General features: G+C 32.6%; 1 protein-coding gene across 1 annotated transcript; it reads left to right on the top strand.

Moving 5' to 3' along the window:
• Window positions 1–1,581: 1,581 nt before the first annotated feature.
• On the top strand, window positions 1,582–2,571 carry LOC136272016 (ATP-dependent DNA helicase PIF1-like). The gene has a single exon (XM_066072683.1). It carries the CDS (start codon window positions 1,582–1,584, stop codon window positions 2,569–2,571), a length of 990 nt encoding a protein of 329 aa, XP_065928755.1.
• The last annotated feature ends 16,559 nt before the right edge of the window (window positions 2,572–19,130 follow it).

Here is a 19,130-nt window from a genome sequence, read left to right on the forward strand (position 1 = left end):
CTCGTACATCTCTAAATCTGAAAGGGAAATGGGAATGTTATTGAAACAAACAAACGTTGAAGCCCAAGAAGGAAATCTGGATGCCAAACAAACATTGAAAAAAAATAGGATCTGCATATTTGACGCACAGAGAAGTTACTGCGCAGGAAGCCGTCTACAGAGTTTGCAATCTAAGAATGAAAGAAGCTTCAAGGAAAGTAATCTTCATACCAGTTGGAGAAAACCCTACTCGTATGACAAAACCCCTTTCACAAATGAAGCGAAAACAAAAGGATGCTAACGATGATTTACACGACGAAAATGACGAGGATGACGAAATTTTCATGACAAACATTGTCGAAAGGTACGAAAACTGACCAGACAACAAGATATTTAACAACATGTGTCTAGCCGAGTTCTGCTCTGATTATCGCGTCCTTGCCAAATCCCAAGTTCCAAAAGGAGTTAATGAAAACGTCTTTGAACTTCAAAATTCTAAGGGATATGTTCAAAAGAGAACGAGAACAAAACAAGCAGTTGTTAGGTATCCAAGATTTAGCGCTGAAAAAACATCTGAGAAATTTTATCAATCTCGACTACAGCTGTTTCTTCCCTATCGGCATGAAACACAATTAAAACCGGAAACTTTTGATTTGTACGAAACATTTTATGAAAAAGGATTTGTGAAGTTACATGGCTCGAGATCGGTAAAAGCAGTAAAAATAATTGTGGAAACAAATCATGCTCGCTTTGCTCAGAATGAAAATATTATAGATGAGGCTCAAGAGTTGTATGAAAACATAGGAGAACCGGAAGATGCATGGGCAAATCTATGCCCCGAGACAGAAAAAAATAGAGATGAATGTGCCATGATGAAGTCAACACAGAAAACCCCCGAAGATCTTGTAGAAAATATACCAGATATTGACAGGGATTTCAACAAAGCTGATGTGTTGTATCAAGTACAACAACTTTGCGTCTCTAATGAAGAAATAATATTGTACAAAACTTGAATCAAATCCAACAGAACGTGTTCTACTTTGTGCGAGACTGGTGTGTCAGAAAAATAATAAATGAAAACCCAGCTCCGTTTCATTTATTCCTAACAGGAGGTGCAGGGACAGGAAAAAGCCAAATTGTGAAAGCTATCAATTTCGAAGCATCACGCCTTTTCTCTAAAAGATTGTCATCACCAGAGGCTTTATCAGTGTTGCTGACAGCCTTTACCGGCACAGCTGCATTTAACATTGGTGGCAGTACAATCCACAGTGTTTTTTCTTTGACAAAGTTCTTGCCACTGCCATACGAACCATTAAAAGAACAAACTTTAAGTGAAATCAGATCGAAGCTCTCAGACTTGCAAATTCTTGTAATAGATGAAGTATCGATGGTGTACAAAAGACTTTTATACTACATCCATGAAAGACTAGTGCAAATCAAAAAATGCAAAGACCCATTTGGAGGCGTTAGTGTGCTTGCAGTCGGTGATTTCTTCCAACTCCAGTAAAACAAAGAAAAGATGAGAGACTATATAAAGACAATGCATCATATCCAATTGACCATTGGCAAGATTTATATCACGAAGTTGAATTGACGGAAATTATGCGTCAACGCAATGATGTTCCATTTGCAAGAGCTTTGAATTTGCTGCGTACAAGAACCTTAGAAGAGCCCTTAGCAAATGAAACACTTGACACAGTGAATGATTTTATCAGAGATGGTCCGGAAGATGTTCTTCACGTATACTCCACTAACGATGAGGTAAACAATTTCAATTTGAATATGCTAGAAAAGAAATGCAAAGATTTCAAACAGATTGATGCAAAAGATTATCAAAAAGATAAAACCTCAGGAAAACTCTGCCTTAGAGATAAACCGTGCCTAACCAAAACTGACAGTTTATCAAGCTCGTTACTCTTCGCAGTTAATGCTCGTGTCATGTTGACGAGAAATTGCGATGTCAAAGATGGTTTAGTCAATGGAGTTATGGGATACATTTCGCACTTTGAATACGGAGAAGCAGAAAAAACAAATGTTACAGCTATAGCTGTTATATTTGACAGTCAAAACGTCGGTATAAAAACTGGAAAGCGAACTAAAAATGGAAACATGGTATTGATTGAAAGAATTCAAGAAGAAATTCTTGTAAGGAAATCAAATGCTATTGTTAGACAGCAGTTTCCATTAAAGCTATCATGGGCCTGTACAGCTCACAAGGTTCAAGTGATGACTGTAGAAAAAGTTATTGTCAACCTTGACAAAACATTTGCTCCTGGCCAAGCCTATGTTGCATTAACGAGAGTAACTTCAAAAGATGGATTATTCATAGAAACAAACGACAGAGCAAAGTTAGCCAAAAAGTTGTACGCTGATCTAGATGTGAAATCAGCCATGAAAGACATGCAAAAACTAGAACTTGACAGACCATTTGAAGTTCACTCCAACAGCACCATAGTTGTACTTCATAACATTCAAAGCCTGAATAAAAACTTTTGCCACATGAAATGTGACAGGAGATTCACAAATGCAGACGTTGTTTGTTTAACTGAAACATGGTTAAGATCTGATCGGAAACTGCTCATCTACATTTAGATGGGTTTCAATTTCGCCATCTTGCAAGAATAGAAGCCTATAGCAACAACGATGAACACACGAGGCCATTACGCAATTCAAAAGGAGGTGGGGTCGCTTTGTATATCAAAGAAAACAATGAGAGTCAGATTATTCATCATTCAATCGAAAACATTGAAGGCATTGCTGTCAAGTTGGTGAAACAAAACCAAAGCCATAGTGAATGTTTATCGCCCACCTACATTGAACGTTACCATATTTTTGCAATCTCTGAAATCTTTAATAGACACCGTAAGATTACAATGCGAAACATGCATTTTCGTAGGAGATTTCAACGAAGATACAAAGTTATCTGGCCCTATACAAACTTTAATGGAGTAAAACGGATTTAAGCAGATAGTGAATTTTTTCACAACAGAGGGTGGAACAACTTTAGACCATGTCTATATCTCTGATTCAATTGAAGCGCACACAAAAAGATTTTCTACCTTTTACAGTTATCATGAGGGTGTATTTCTATTTCTTTGAAAATCCATACTGGTATGAGTTGGCATGATTTCAGTGGAATACTTTATTCAAAACACGATTTTACAAACTTGTACCATATCCTTAAGATTCATGTCAAATCTGGACAATTTTCACTTTTTGTCAAGGCAATTGTTATAGCCAATTTAACATTATACACATTTTTCATGATTGATTTTGAAGTTTAGAATATTCCGGATTTTTGGATTCTGTTTTGTTATTAAGATTTTTCGCGGGACACGAGCAGTTTAGATTTCTCCTAGTCCCTGGGCTGAATACCATTTAGATTTACCGTGTTTACTATGTTTGTTTCTACGAAATAACACTTCTAAGTTGGTAAGTTTTACATGAATCTGCTTGTGTATTGTTTTGTGCAAAAAGTTGTATATAAACGATAGGTATAAGTGTTCAACTGTGAAGATGTATTTTTAGTAACATGTTAGAATGTTGGCACGAGGGATATATCTAGAATGTGTATATAAATTTTAAGCTAAAGTATCATCGTAGCATGTTTCTATTGTATGATATATCGGAATTTAAGGTTTCATTGTTTGCATGCGATGTTTTGTGCGCATTACCATAGGCGTACATATATAGTCATTCATTTTGTATTGTGTAATTTGCTAGTTGTACGAGTTTCGTTATATTTGCTTATTTACTAGAGCATAAGTGAAAATACTCTTTACAAGTACACGGGGCATATATATTTACTAGAGTGATATTTGTCATATGTTGCGTGTGTTTTGTTTGTTTTTTCATAGCATCAAAACTTAAGTATTTTTTCTTTGTTTTTCCAGTTAATCACATCTAGTCACATCACGTGTTGTCCCATCAAGTCACGTCATCATGTCAATGTCATAAATCATCATACTAGGTTTTCAATGACTGAATAAAGATGTGCATTAGCAACAAGTTGCCTCTTCATTGATGGTAGTCAGTACACCAATATTAAGCTCAAGTTTCGTGACTGTTTATATACTAGTAATCACTATTTGTTATTATTCAAAGGTAGTACAACCAATTCAAACAAAGACGCTTTGAAAAAACACCGTCTATAAATCAATATGCCCTAAAAATGCGGTTTTGATTTTATGTAATACATTTTATGGACTCTGTAAAACAGCGGTTTTATAACCAATATTATAGAAAAAGTCAATGCTGTAGATTATCCAAATAAATAAGAAATATTTGTACAACATATCTTGCTAAATACCAAATTCAATGCAGAGACTGTACAATAAGATTTAGCGAAAAAAAAATGAACAATATTTATTATTAAAAACATTATAACAATGGTTGTTACACAATCGAAGAACAAGTTATGCATAATGTTTAGCAAATTCTGTATATTTTGTATATAACAAATTTTAATGAAAACAGTTCATGTTTTCCAAGCTTTTTGTCATATTCTCTGTAAAATCTTTCGTCCGAATATACGTTGTATTGTTAGTACTTTTGATTTTTTTCTTCGAAAGCATGTGATTATTAAAAAAAAAATATTTTAATATCGGAAAAACAGGCATGTGCATAACTTACAACTGGATTGAAAAATCATAGTCTATATTCACTAAATGATATGGAACTACAATTATTAAAAAGTAATAACGGACATTTCTTTTGTGGAATAATAAAATCATATCAGAATCATTTTGCACAGATAGGTATACCCTGCTTATACATGTATAAATAGCGTGTATATAAAAAACACGCCTGTTGTTTATACAGAGTTCAAAATGTCTGCATAATATTGTGGATCCCGGCAATATATCCAACGTATTTTAAACGTGATCAAGTCAACATCTGAATTATATGTTGTGATCGCAAGATCTACAACAGTTTATGATTAAGGTATCCCACTCCCCAGTGCTATTGTATCAAGAAGTTCTTGAGAAGTATATCATAGAAATCTGTAGACAAACGTGCTTAAAAAAATACAAAGATAAAGTGAGATCAATGATGTTCCCTCTGAGTTATGGCCAATTTAATTTGACCTTTTAGCACATAAAATGATATTTCATCCTTATTAGGATTTGTTGTCATTATTTTTGATTGAGGAAACTATAAGTTCTTCAAATATTGTTTTTAATTATGCACAATGGCCACAATGAATATAGGGATTACGAAAAAAATTTTACGAATCTACATAAATTTCTGGGTGATCTTATTGCAATTAAAATAGACAATTTTTATAATAGTTACTATTTGATTTGAAATAAAACATTTTAAATATCAAGAACTTTATAAGATTAATCCAATTTGCCTAAATATTTATTCAGTGACGTTTGGACATAATAAAAACATGGGGATCAGTGATGTCAAATTTTAGATATATGGCTTCAAAGGTAAAAATTCAGACATTTTCTATATAGTTGTTATTTCATACTAAACGTGTATCACTCTCTCGAAATTTAATTTTGCACATGACACACAGAACCTTTAGAACATGTCACAAACTTATCAAATGTGTAAAAAAAAAAGTGAATGATAAGTAAAGAATAAAGAAAAGTATATCGGAAATTCAAAAAATTGCCTGTCTCTGTCATTTTCTTTTTAAAAACCTTCCGCACAAAAAAATAGTTTCCCCAAAACTTGTTTGTTTCTTAAATTGAAATGATTTTCTTTATGAATGTTTTGTAATAATGAAATGACGATCTTTCTTTGATGATCAAATAAATAAAAATCATATTCATTTAAAATATAATAATCACATGTGCGATGAAATCAAAACGTGAGGAGTGAAATACCTTAAGCATCACAATAACATAACCATAACCATAAACACACAGGAACGACATCCATACATTAACAGGTCAAGACCACTAGATTTTGTGACGTCGGCATAAATTTGGATACAAAATTAGCTATCTCACAGTTTACTTTTATTGACAAACCAATCAAGTGAATGAGTTGAAAGGCATTGTGGGCTACTACAAGTTTCGGTCAATACAAAGCGTATTGAAAATATATACCATTTTGAATTGTTCTTTGGAAACTCATTTTTAATTTTTTTTCGGAATGAATGAAATAAATATAAAAAATTATGTCTGACCTTTCATTTCTATGCTAACATTTGAAAAATATTGCCTATGAGGCCTTATATCAACCTATTTGAATATCCCATTGGCAAAATTCAAAAGAGAGGTACGTCCTATTATATTAGAAGCAGTGAGCACGTTCTTCACGTTATACCCCAGGTTTAGGACAACATTAGAAGAATTGTGAAATTGTCTTCAAGGACACTCATCAGAATGTTTAATGTACAAAATACTACATGATCCATTACTTGTACTTCTATATTTGTATATTTGTGCATTTCCACTATCGTGGCAATTTACGTATGTTAAAAATGTACAATTACCTCCATTTATTAAGGGTGTACAATAATTACCAATTGTCATCAATAAACAAATATGCAATTTTCTTATCAAAATTTGCTTGCATTTGTGCGCGTTTGTATGCCAGTCTATTGATACTTATCAATTTTTTAAGCAAAAATTGATAAATTAAAACAACAGTATTTTTCAATGTGAGCATGGAAAAAAGTCTACGATACATAACATTTCCCTTTTTACCTTCTAAAGTAAAGATCAAGTTGTACGATTTAAATATTGTGTATAAAACAGCCACAAACCACGTGTATATGTTGAAAAGTAAACACGCTGTAGACCATGATGCTTTGTGATTCATTCAATGGACTGGAGAGCCTGTTTGACGTAAAAAAAAAATCACATTGAAATTGCTTTTAATATAAGATAGTGTACCCGACCTTATTAAGGACAACAAAAAATGTATTTGTACCTAGTTTCAGCCTGATTTGTTATGTCTTTCATTTGATATACCTTGATAGTTATTGCTATGGTGAATGAAATCCTGAATCAGAGATGTAAGCAAGAAATCTAGCATGTAGCTCAAGTTTCTTTGAAAACTTCACTTCCGTTTTACGTTACGTTATTTTTTAAATTTTCAAAAAGTCATTTTGTCCCAACGTTTCTCAAAAGCGCTTTAAGATAGAGGCTTGAAATTTTCAATGGTTATGATTTGGTCGATTTACCTCTGTAATTAGGCTGAAAATGAAAATCTGTCACTTCAAAACTAAAAAAGTGTTCAACTAATTTAAAGTAAACTTGCAGGGATTATGATGCCTCAAATATATTAAAGTTTCCAAAACAATGTCACTTCCGTTTTGACGTTACGTCATTTTTAAACTTAAAAAAAAGTCATTTTGTCCGCGACATTACTCAACAACGCTTTTAGATAGAGTCTTTAAATTTTCTATGGTTATGAATATGGCAATTTACATGTGCAATAAGGCTAGAAATGAAAATCTGTCACTTCTGGTCGAAACTAAACGTAAATCAAATTTTTCGAAAATTTGAATTTTTTGATCAAATAAAAAACGTATACGAATTCTGTAGAGCTTTTTAAGCTGAACCTAATACTGAAATCCGTTTGAAAATCAAACGATTCATCACAAAGGTATCGGGGTTCAAAATTTGATTTTTCCGGAAATTTTGTTTCCGCGTCCTTGGTTTAAAAAATAGTGTTATGTTCAACGTGAAGTTAACTCGTACCGTAAATATTGTTAAGTTGTACTTTAACACATTTGGATTTTTTTTGTTAAGTTGTTCTTGAAATCAGCAAGGATTTTGTTAATTCGTACTTAAAATCACTCGGATTTTGTTAAGTCGTACCAGGATTAATTCGTTTTTTTTTTCATCTTTTTATTTAGATACTCTTGTTATTTGTTTACGAGCTCTGCTTCTTACAGGAACTTCCAGCTTTACTTCCGACATCAACGGAAGACCCACTCGTTGCTTTGCAACGAGTTTTGCTCTAGTTTAATCTTATTATTAAGTCTCCCGAATGAAATTTGGAGACTTATTGTTTTTGTACGGTTCTTATTACATGTATTATTATTCTTCGTCTTCTTCTTCTTTTTCTTCTTTCCCGCTCTGAACTTGTTTCTCAGAGATGGCTGAACAGAATTGTACAAAACTCTAGGATATAATAGGCCTGCATATCTAGTTGTGCACCCTGGTTTGATTTTACTCATCTGAGGTTAGACAACCAATTTTCGGGGGGGGGGGGGTAAAAGGGGAGGGGGGGGGGTCTAACATTGGATCTTGTAGGAAGAATCGTAGACTCTATTGTAAATGGTAACTTGAAAACGGACAAAGATAATAATATAGGGCTTTCATAATCATATATTGACTGTTACTGGCAATATATAGGGTTTATTAGATCTGACCCCTGGGGTCATCCCCACCCCCAAAGAATTTGAAATTACCATATATCTAAGAAACTGTTATAATCATAACCCCTAAACCATATATATTTATGTTCTGATGTCAAGGGGCATCAAATGTTATGTACATGTAGGTCATGGGCCATGTGGGTGGTCCTGACCCCCTCAAACAGCAAGTCCCTTAATATCTTCAAAACAGTTGAGATCCCCACCCTTAAACCATATATATTCTTGTTTGTTTTTGTCAAGGGTCATCAAACGGTATGTAGATCATGGGCCCCGGGGGTGGTCATGACCCCCCTCGAACAGGAAGTGCACGAATATCTCGAAAACGGTTCAGATTCCCACCCCATAACCATATATATTCTTGATCCTTAAAGGGCATAAAAAGGTATGTAGGTAATGGGTCTCAGGGTTAAATTTAATTTTTCAAAACTGTAATGCACATCTATGGAACAGTTCCTATCATATCCCAAGATATGATATGTCTATCCATTAAATCATAAAAGGTGTTCTAGGATCTATGTTTTTTTGAAGTGATAAACGTCAATTTTCTGATACTTTTTGACTCCCTGGATAAAATTTAAATCTTTAAAATCTTACTGCACATCTATAGAACAGTCCCTATCATATCCCAAGATATGGTGTGTCTATCCATTAAATCATAAGAGGAGCTCTTGGATCTATGGTTTTTTGTTTAGTGATAAACGTCAATTTTCTGCTACTATTTGACTCCCTGGATGAATTTAACTTTTTAAAACCTTATTGCACATTTATAGGACAGCCCAAATGATAGCCTAAGAGATGACGTAGCTACTCCAAAAGTTAAAAGAGGAGTTCTGGGAACCTTACTTTTTTTGCCAAAAAACGTCATTATCTGTTGCCCACTGATCCCCTTAATAAAAAAATAATTCTGAAACCTGATCACACTTCAAAATGACACCCCCAATTATATTCTAGAAGATCATTTGGCTACTGCCAAAAAAATGACGTTTTTGAAACCAGTTTTTTTGTAAAAAAAAAAAAAACAAAAACAAAAAAACGTCAATTTTCAGCCATTAAATGACCCCCAGGACAAAATTAAAAATTCCGAAACCTTATTGCGCATCTATAGGATACCCTAAAACATATTCCAAGAGATGATTTGTCTATGGTTGAAAATGTAGGAGGAGTTCGAGGAAGAAGGTTTTTTTGTGAAAAAAACGTCATTTTATACCAATTATTTGACCCACAGGACTAACAGAGAATGTTTAAAACATTTTTACAAAACAACATGATACCCCAAATCAAACTCCAAGAGTTGAGTTTGCTGGTTTATAAGATGTAAGAGCAGTTTGAGAAAGTAAAACGTGACAGACGGACGGACGGACGGACGGACGAAACAGGGTAACAACAATATAGCCTAACTTTCTTTAGAAAGTGCGGGTATAAATAGAAAAACCCAAATCAAAAAGGTAAAATCTATCGATTTTTTTAACCTGACTTCCTTATCTCCAAACGGAAAAAATTCAAATATTCAGCTCTATTAAATATATTTTTTTTTTATTTCAAGAACTGCCTTACCGTAACATTTGTACCACTACATGCATGTCGTTTATGTTGCATTAGGGGTTGTTTAGAGTACTTTAACTGTTCATGTATTTCAATTTCCTACAAGTGGTCATCTCTCATATACTATCTAGCATTAAATTACAAGGAAGAATATACTTAGACCATAATAAACGTTTTTCAAAATTATATCGGAACAGTTTTATTTCCTACTCGGACATGCTATAAACACACTTAGACAAAAGCTGCGATGTTCTGCATTCTTTTGATATCACTGCTTCTTCTGATGGTACAATATGTCAATATGAATGTCTTGACAGTGTGAGTAAATTATTCAAAAACTATGTAAAAATGTTATATCACTGATTGCGTTCAGATTTCTTACTTAAATGTTTTAGTGGATATGCGAGTGACTGCTATGTGGATCATATATGGGATGTTGCAGGAAAAAAATGCACCCGTAAGTATACTTGATATTTACAAAAATTACATTAGTTTGCGAAATTAAAACAGTCATTCTCAAAATGAAATACGCCATTCATAATTTTTTTTCAGCCTGTCCTATAGGATATTTTGGGTTAAGCTGTAAAACAAAATGTGTCTACCCATTTTATGGGTTGAAATGTGCATTAAATTGTTTATGTCCTGAACGGAAATGTCATCATATTTACGGCTGCAACCAAAGACTAATCGGTGCGTTTTTATTGTCAAAGTACTCATGAACAATATAACGTTATGTATGTTAGTATTGTTTAACAATATTTATTTTGTAAGCTTTCATTTGCTCTTGAAAGAACATATTATTAGAACAATATACATCTGATTAACTCAATTTTCTGAAAATTGTATGTCTTATTTTTGCTTTCCATAATCCATTGAAAGTAAAATCTATCACAGTTGACCGTGTAAGAATGTAACTATGTATAAAAGAAGGAAAGTGTTTGATCCTAAATTATCATAAGTCTAGTTGAAACTGAGATCGTATCTAAGATTCCCAGCCATTATATTGGATATTAATTTTGTTTTTAGATGACACAACTATTATAGATTCACCAAAAACCTATGAAAAACTGACTACATTGTTTCATATAACAATTGGAAACACCAAATTGAAAGGTAATAGCAAAGTCGTTTACAAATAGAGAACTACATGTATCTACGATATTTGTTATCAACATTCCTTTTTATTGTACATACAATATGCAGAGGCTTCGGTGTGCTCGTTAAAAAAGAGCAGATGCATTATTAATTACATATTCCAGCGTGATTGTCTGTGCTTACATTACCTTTTGTAACTTATAGTCCAATGCACTCCATTAATGAAACGTACAATTGGGACACAAGCGTAGTTCACTTAATCATCCTAAATGAAAGAAACGTAAAAATATTAATGGTAGTAATATAATATTTTATTGAACCATAGCCGAATTACATAAATATACATGCACATGTAAATAATAATGCATCGTTCTTTAAATACTATCAAGTGATAAATTGAGGTCGGGCGTGATCAAAGTGCCTTTTAAAGCTATATACTTGTATATAAAATGAACTTTCCTCTTATCGTGCCATCTGTCACATATACTTTAATATTTCAATTTTACAAGTGGTTATAATTCATTCCAAGGAGGACACAGCAAAATATGCTCCATATGTTTCACATATTTTGAGATCGAACATACGTTTCACTTATGCGTATCATGTGTGAATCATGCGTGATTTTTCAACACATGTTAAATATGAGTTCAAAAACAAATGTTAAACGTGTGTATGGATACACACGTGTTATATATGTTAATTGTTCCACATTCTACACATACGTTATACATGTACATGCGTTATTCATGTCTTGTTTTTCTATAAAATGTTTTGCATACGTTATTTAACCCGCGATACACATTTGACGAAAAGCCTTGCTAGTGTACATTTTATTGGTTTAATTTAACTTAAAATATAGTTTTGAATAAATAAAGTTGTTTTGTCAACAGAAGCCACGTGTTTTCTTTTAATAAGTTTGATAGCGAATCTGGAGTTAAGCCAAAACCGGCTTTACTTTAATATACGTCACATTTGTATGTCACTGAGGCAGAGGATCGAACTGCAGGATGAATTTAGCTGAGGTAAGTATTGTCAAACATTCGTTGACAAGTATGTCTTTATTCAATTTATTAACTTACAACAAAAATGTTCGTAAATTCAGCTCTATTGTACAATTTCTTTCCTCTTTTTTTATATTTAAGAATTGCCTTACTGTACCATTTGTACCACTTCATGTATGTTGTTAATGTATATAAGATAATCGGGGTTGTTAAGAGTACTTTAACAACAAAACAACAATTCCATGTAATTCAATTTCATTTGTACACATTTTGTATCCACTATTTAGCACATTTTACACAAATGAGGATATATTACAGGTTGTTCATTGACATGCGATAAACACATTCAGAAGGAGAGATGCGATGTTCTGTGTTCCTTCAATTACGCTGCTTCTTTTGACCATACTGTTCGTCAATATGACAGAGAAAAAAATTTATTCAAAGATGATTTAACCTATTAAAGGTGAACGCTTGTGATAAGTTATTATATTTATTAATTTTATTTATTAGTAGAATTTGGTGTAACTGTCCTGCATATCACAAGTGGGAAGAAGGAAAATGCAAGCGTAAGTACTGCTTGTATATAAACAAAAAACTTGCTACAAAGAATTCATAGCACAAGCTACAATATTGTAAAAAAATGCATAAATTGTTTGTTTTACTTTATCTGTCAGTCTGTCCAAAGGAATATTCTGGGATAATTTGCACATCCGAATGCTTGCCTCCATATTATGGTTTTACATGAAAATCCATATGTAATTGTTCCAATTAAAAGTGTCACCATATCTTTTGCTTCAATAAAAATCCAGGTGATGAGTTTGACGGTCAAATTTTGTACATAGTTCAGTGTCTGAATGAAATGTTTGATTTCCAACCTTCAAAATTGATTTAAGTTTTGATTGTGTTTACAAATTTTATTGATAAAGAATCCCATATGCATATGGAAAACTTTCTTCGTTGTCACCGACAACAAATGGACGCGGCCAGGTACAATGTACTGACATTTTTTAACAGTGTTATACATGTAACAATGTACAATATGTGTGACATGTAAAATGTTACTTTATATCAATGATGCACTTTTTGGTAGAAATTGATGTAGCCGTTTTTGTGAAAAGGAAAAAAAATAGATTACTAAACCATAAATAGATAAATGGATGAATAAATCATTGACGTGCAATTATATTCTGTTAAATTCTGAAGATTCAGGAGTTTAGTATAAGTTCAGATGCAAATCTTAAATCCTGGGATTCTGTTAAAGTTTTGATATGAACTCTCAAATTCTCTGTTTAAATATACGCAATCGTATTTCTATCATATACTTAATGCATACATCTACATAACAATACGTTGATCCAAAATCAGTTCTTATTGCGTTTTTTAACTGCTTCACGATGAAAAAATAAGTAGTTCTGGTTATGTTTTCATTATCTTCGCTAGCCAAGGTTTTTTTAACATTCCGCTTCCCATAAACCATTGGCAGATTTAATTACGAAAACTCGGTGACAACTCAGTTTTATGATTGGCTGCAGCTGAGAGTAGCTGATCTAAATGCAGCGTTTAAAACAGGCAATTGTAAATATAAACTTTAGGAGAAACACACGTGTAATCTTTGGTAAAACATTTACACAGGTACTCGAGCACAGTGCATCCCTAACGATGTTCTAATCAAATCGTTTAAAAAACGATATATTTTAATACATGAGATCGTGGATTGAACAGAGATTTACAAATTTCCCAATGCTCGCGTGATATTATGTGAAGTAAACATTGCGAATGTAGTATACACGCCCCTGCTTATGGCTGTTGCTTTTAAATGTTTAATGAGCTGTATTTTATTTAATTTTTTTTCCCCGCAATTTTCATGACTATGATACATAGTTTTATTCCATCAATAGTTTCATGTATAGCGACTTTTTCACTCTCGGTTTAGGTCCCTACAAATACTATAAATAATGCATTCTTTGCTTTCTCTAGGTAGATGTATATCTTCATTTCTTTTTAAAAGAATCGTTAACCATGTTCCGATTCTCGCTAGTCAACGTGTTTTAAAGTTGTATTTATGGCGTTACGTGTATGTTACCCGTTGTTTCATTCTATTAAAATGTAAATATGCAAAGGGTGCAACTTAAGTTGCTCGCTAGATATTGCCACCGAGTTTTCGTAAAGAGATCTACCAAGGGTTTATTGGAAGCGTAGGTGACAAAAAAAAAACATTGGCTGGCGAAGATGTGAATCGCTTGTGAGTGCTGTGGTCGTCGAGATTTGCCGACCTAACTTTATATACATATATTCTAAATTTTGCAATTTTAATTTCAGACAGTAATGGCACTGCAGTAAAAAGTAAAAAACTATACCAACATGTACGACCAATCATTTACCACGGAAACAGAAAGTAAGTGGATGCGCCCCGTTATGTTTGGAGTTTTTGGATTAGCAGGACTGTTGTTTTTCATTAAACTGATTTACATGTATATAATTTTCAAACATCAACAGATAAAACGCCCAGCTGTTGCTAAGACCACTTGGCATAATCATGTCTTGGTAATATTTGTTTCTTTTGTGGCTCAGTTTATAAATTATTTGTATACGATGAACGCTGGTTATTGATGTCAACCATAGCAAACATGTTCTTATCTTATTTTGTCTGTCATTTATAAATTATCTATAAAAATTGGAAAAACTTTGCCAAAATAAATCCCGGAAGATTATTTTTCGCAAAGCTAAAAAACATACATGTAATTTTTGAAGCATTGTTTGCATATCTGAATACGGAAAACAAAATCAGTGTAGGCTTACATTGATTATGCATTATTTTGTGAATAGTTTGATAAACCCTTAAACTATTGCTATAATTTGATTTTGTTAGTTTGTATGTATAATATTAGTGCGTGTGAGAGGCATCTTTTAGAATTTGATTTTTATTACATCTAACTATTTTTTATAAAGATATGACAAAGTGTGTATTATTGAATGTAATTATTTCTCCCGTGATCCTCGCCACGCTTTTCTGATCTGATATTGTCTATCGACCGTCTGTCCGTCCGTCTGCAAATCTGTACGTACACTTTCACATTTTTTATCTTCTCCAGACTCTCTGGCCTATTTCAACCAAACCTGGTACATGTACAACTCACCGTAAGGTGAAAGGGATTCAAAGTTGTGAAAATAAAAGACCAAGCCTTTTTGCAAGGAGAGATAATTAGGAATTATTGAAAATTAATAAAAAAAACATTCAAACCTTTTTCTCAAGAATCATTTGGCCGGTTTTAAATATTATATGGAGGCATTCTCAGCTAGTGTAGATTCAAAGTAGAAAAACAATGATCACCGGGAGTTGTATGGGGCCACAATAAGGGGTTTGAAATTTTACATTGGGATATATAGGGTAAATCTTTAAAAATCCTCTCCGAAACTAATCAGTTAGGAAAGCTGAAAATTAAGTGGAACCTTCTCAGGTAAAGTAGGTTCAAGTTTGTTAAAATCATATTTACCGTATATGGGAGGGGTTACAATTGGGGTTTGAATTTCTACATATGAAAATATAAAGTAAATCTTTAAAAGTCTTCTTGTTTCAACTTGTTTGCCAGTAGCTTGCTTCGTCTTAAAAACTGTTAATAGGAAGAGCATGCCCTGGGTATCGAATCAACTGAGAGAAAAAAACACCATATGCAGGTGATGAATGTATATTGCTACATAATTAAGGAAGTTGAATATAGAAAAATTGAAGTAATCGTGTTTATCATAAAGTTTTGTTGTTAGGTTACCATAAATGTCTATGTCCAGTAAAACATTCAAATATGAAAAAATGACGCAAAATCTGTGGTATCTTTTATTTCAAGTTCAATGGGATATATCGAGTCGACGTAAGAATGGAAATAACAATTGTTAATTGATGATAAGTCACCGACATACCTGAATGTTGAGTTTAATGCCACAACGAGTGATTATTTTTTTCACTTACAAGTTTTTGAATAAATTTGCTTCATAAGAATACAAAAAATAGATCTGCTAACAATGGGGCACAATTGGTACCCACGGGACTTCCAATAGATTGTTGGTAGACTTGATTTCCAAAAACTACAGAGATGTACGCGTACCTGTGCACCCTGAGATCCCCTGTCAGTCCCTGTACACATCCCCTGTGTGCCACTGTAAGTCCCTGTCACCACTTGTATGCCCCTGTCATCCACTGTAAGCCATATTGAATAACTATTTCTGCAAATACCTCCGACATCCCCTTACGGTCTTTAACTGCTCGCTTAAGTATATAAATAGGTTTTAATTATGATTTGGGGTTTTTCAAAATATATACGTAGCAGTTTGTAACACATAAGAAAATGGAAAGCAAGAAAAGTATTCATGGTTTACACGGTGCTTGTTTTTCCTTGTAGTTCTCAGAAAGGAAATTAAAATTAATGTTGATATTTTTATTACTTTTTTCCAAATGTTTGATTCATTATTAAAGAGTTTGCGATTTTCAAAAAGTTTTTTGTTTGTGTTTTCACTATAATAATAGCAGATTTGGAAAGTGATCCATATGTTCCCCAGTTTGGCACAGTAATTAAATATACGCGAATTAGTGAAAATCCAGATAGTAAGCAGGACATAGATATCTGACAATAAAGCAAAGTTTACAGCAAAAAAAAATCTAGCGAGGATAGAACTCATTTTACTTACAGTAGTTTGTGTGTTTACAACGCTTTTGATCATCAGTACTAACCCTGTTTAGAAACATCAGAGTAAGATATATCCACGAGAAAAATATTTTTTAAAAATATTTAATGCACAGGAAGACTTTTGCTTTTTGATAAATGGTCCATTGCTAAATAACAGCTAATAAGTATTTATAATTAAAATCTCCAAGCCTATTATAGTCCCAGTGTTTTAGTACATCCCTCCTTTTTTATCCGTATTTTATAAAAATAAAAAATAAGAATTAAATTTTGAGCTCTTTCTCAATTCGAAATTCGTTTAACCCAAACTTGGCATTAAGCAAATTAATAATTCACGCATATGTTACAAAATGTACCTGTGTCTTGAAACCAAATCTATTCAGTAGATTCCAAAAAAGTGAAATTGGGCTTATTTACAATGTAATCTTGTTAGATTTTTTAGTTGAAGAGACTTAATTCAAATAAACAAATATATATATATATATATATATATATATATATATATATATATATATATATATATATATATATATATATATATATATATATATATATATATATATATATAAACAGTGGGGCCTCAGATATCCGGACGCCCGATAACCGGACGCTTCAGTTTACGGACGATTTTATTTGGGAACAGATTTTTTATACGTTATTTTGTCTCATTTATCCGGAATTCTGCGTTCCGGATCCGGACGGTCTGGTTTTACCACAAAACACTGATTTACTACTAATCTTGCTTCATTTAACCAGACATTAAGAATTGATGATACCCTATTCAGTACAAAAGATTACCCCTGTCAATTGGATTTTTACACTTTTCTTACATGCTAGACCCTCATTAGTAGCTTGTATAAACACACTGACTTCCCAAATCACTTTCAAAATTTAGAAAATTGCGAACAACAGTGTATTACACACATATCACACTTAGACACAAAGAATTTAGCTAGATTCGGTTATCATTATTGTCAGGTTAATATTTCATGACAAAATAATAATATAAAACAGAGTTCTTTATATCTAAAAACGTTCATATCAACAGACAACTCTAGCATGTGTTGCTATATGGTATGAAAGGCAAAAAACCTAGTATCAACACTGGGAGCCATTGTATACAAATACATTATCATTCAAGACAACAATCGACACATTTCAGATATCCGGATGCTTCACCTATCCGGACGATTGGACTTGGGAACGAAAGCGTCAGGATAACTGAGGCTCTACTATATATATATATATACATTTCGTGTTGATATATGCAAAAAATGTATATACATAAATTTTGGAAAAAAAATCATTAATAGGAACCATTTATTTAAAGAACTTTGTCAATTTCATTTTAATTTTAGATTGAATGCATTTTGATTTTCAACATGCACTTAAATGATCTAATTGCATTTGTTGTAAACTCATGCAATTATAGTTGACAACAGTAAAGTTCTTTATTCACTGTGTTACATCCGTAACGCGACAATTACGTGACAACCATCTTGCTCATTATAATAAATTTTCTTCAACCTATTTATCCAGCAGATGCTATTTTGTGTATCAGTCAGTGCAAGGAAGATTTTTTTTTTTTCGTGCATAGGCTAAACAACACCAAATTATTATTTTCATGTACTTAACAACAATTACAAATTATATATTGAGCGTAGATAAAAATGAAAATCAATGTAATGAAAACCATTATTTCTATTGCAAGGATTTTGATGAATTTACAATATTTGTTTCTTTGTTCCGCTGTTCAGTAAGTAAATCTATTTTACGTTTGAATATTTTACTAAACAGGTTTTGATTCTTTCATATTGACATCTGTCGATTATTTAGTGCGAATGATGACGCGTATACTTCAGGCTATATGTTGGATCCAACAACAAAGCAATGTATACGTGAGCACTTGAAAAAAACGTGACTGATTAATTCTTAAGCTAGAGATGTTATATGATACTTTTTAGATGAGTAGTGATTTGGTTCGTTTGTTATTTTTAGCCCGTCTTAAAGGATATTTTGGTGAAAACTGTGAAATAGAGTGTCCCTTTCCATATTATGGATGGAAATGTCTACAAGAGTGCAATAATTGTGATATTGAGGACTGCCATCACGAAAACGGTTGTAGACTACAATCAGAACAAACTAATCATTTTAACATTACAACAACCCCTGAAAGGTAGAGTTATTCGTGAAAGTGCACAATCTATATCAGTACCTTAATCAAAGAAACGTTATTGGAATTCCGTAAGGGATTTTAATTATTTAAATAATTGGGAATATGTAAGATTCAAAATATCTCCATATTTAGGTTGAATTAGTACAAGTACTTTAATAACAAAATAACAATAACGAAAAAAAGTGACGTTGCAAGGCATAAAGAAATTGCACGAAAATTTTCATTGATTCGAAATGACAGTCGTACGGTTTTTCTATAATGAAGTATATAAATCAAATTCAGAAAAACAGGTTTGCAATTCTTTTAATAGT

This window comes from Magallana gigas, chromosome 10 (assembly GCF_963853765.1).
Source record: "Magallana gigas chromosome 10, xbMagGiga1.1, whole genome shotgun sequence".
NCBI classification, from domain to species: domain Eukaryota; kingdom Metazoa; phylum Mollusca; class Bivalvia; order Ostreida; family Ostreidae; genus Magallana; species Magallana gigas.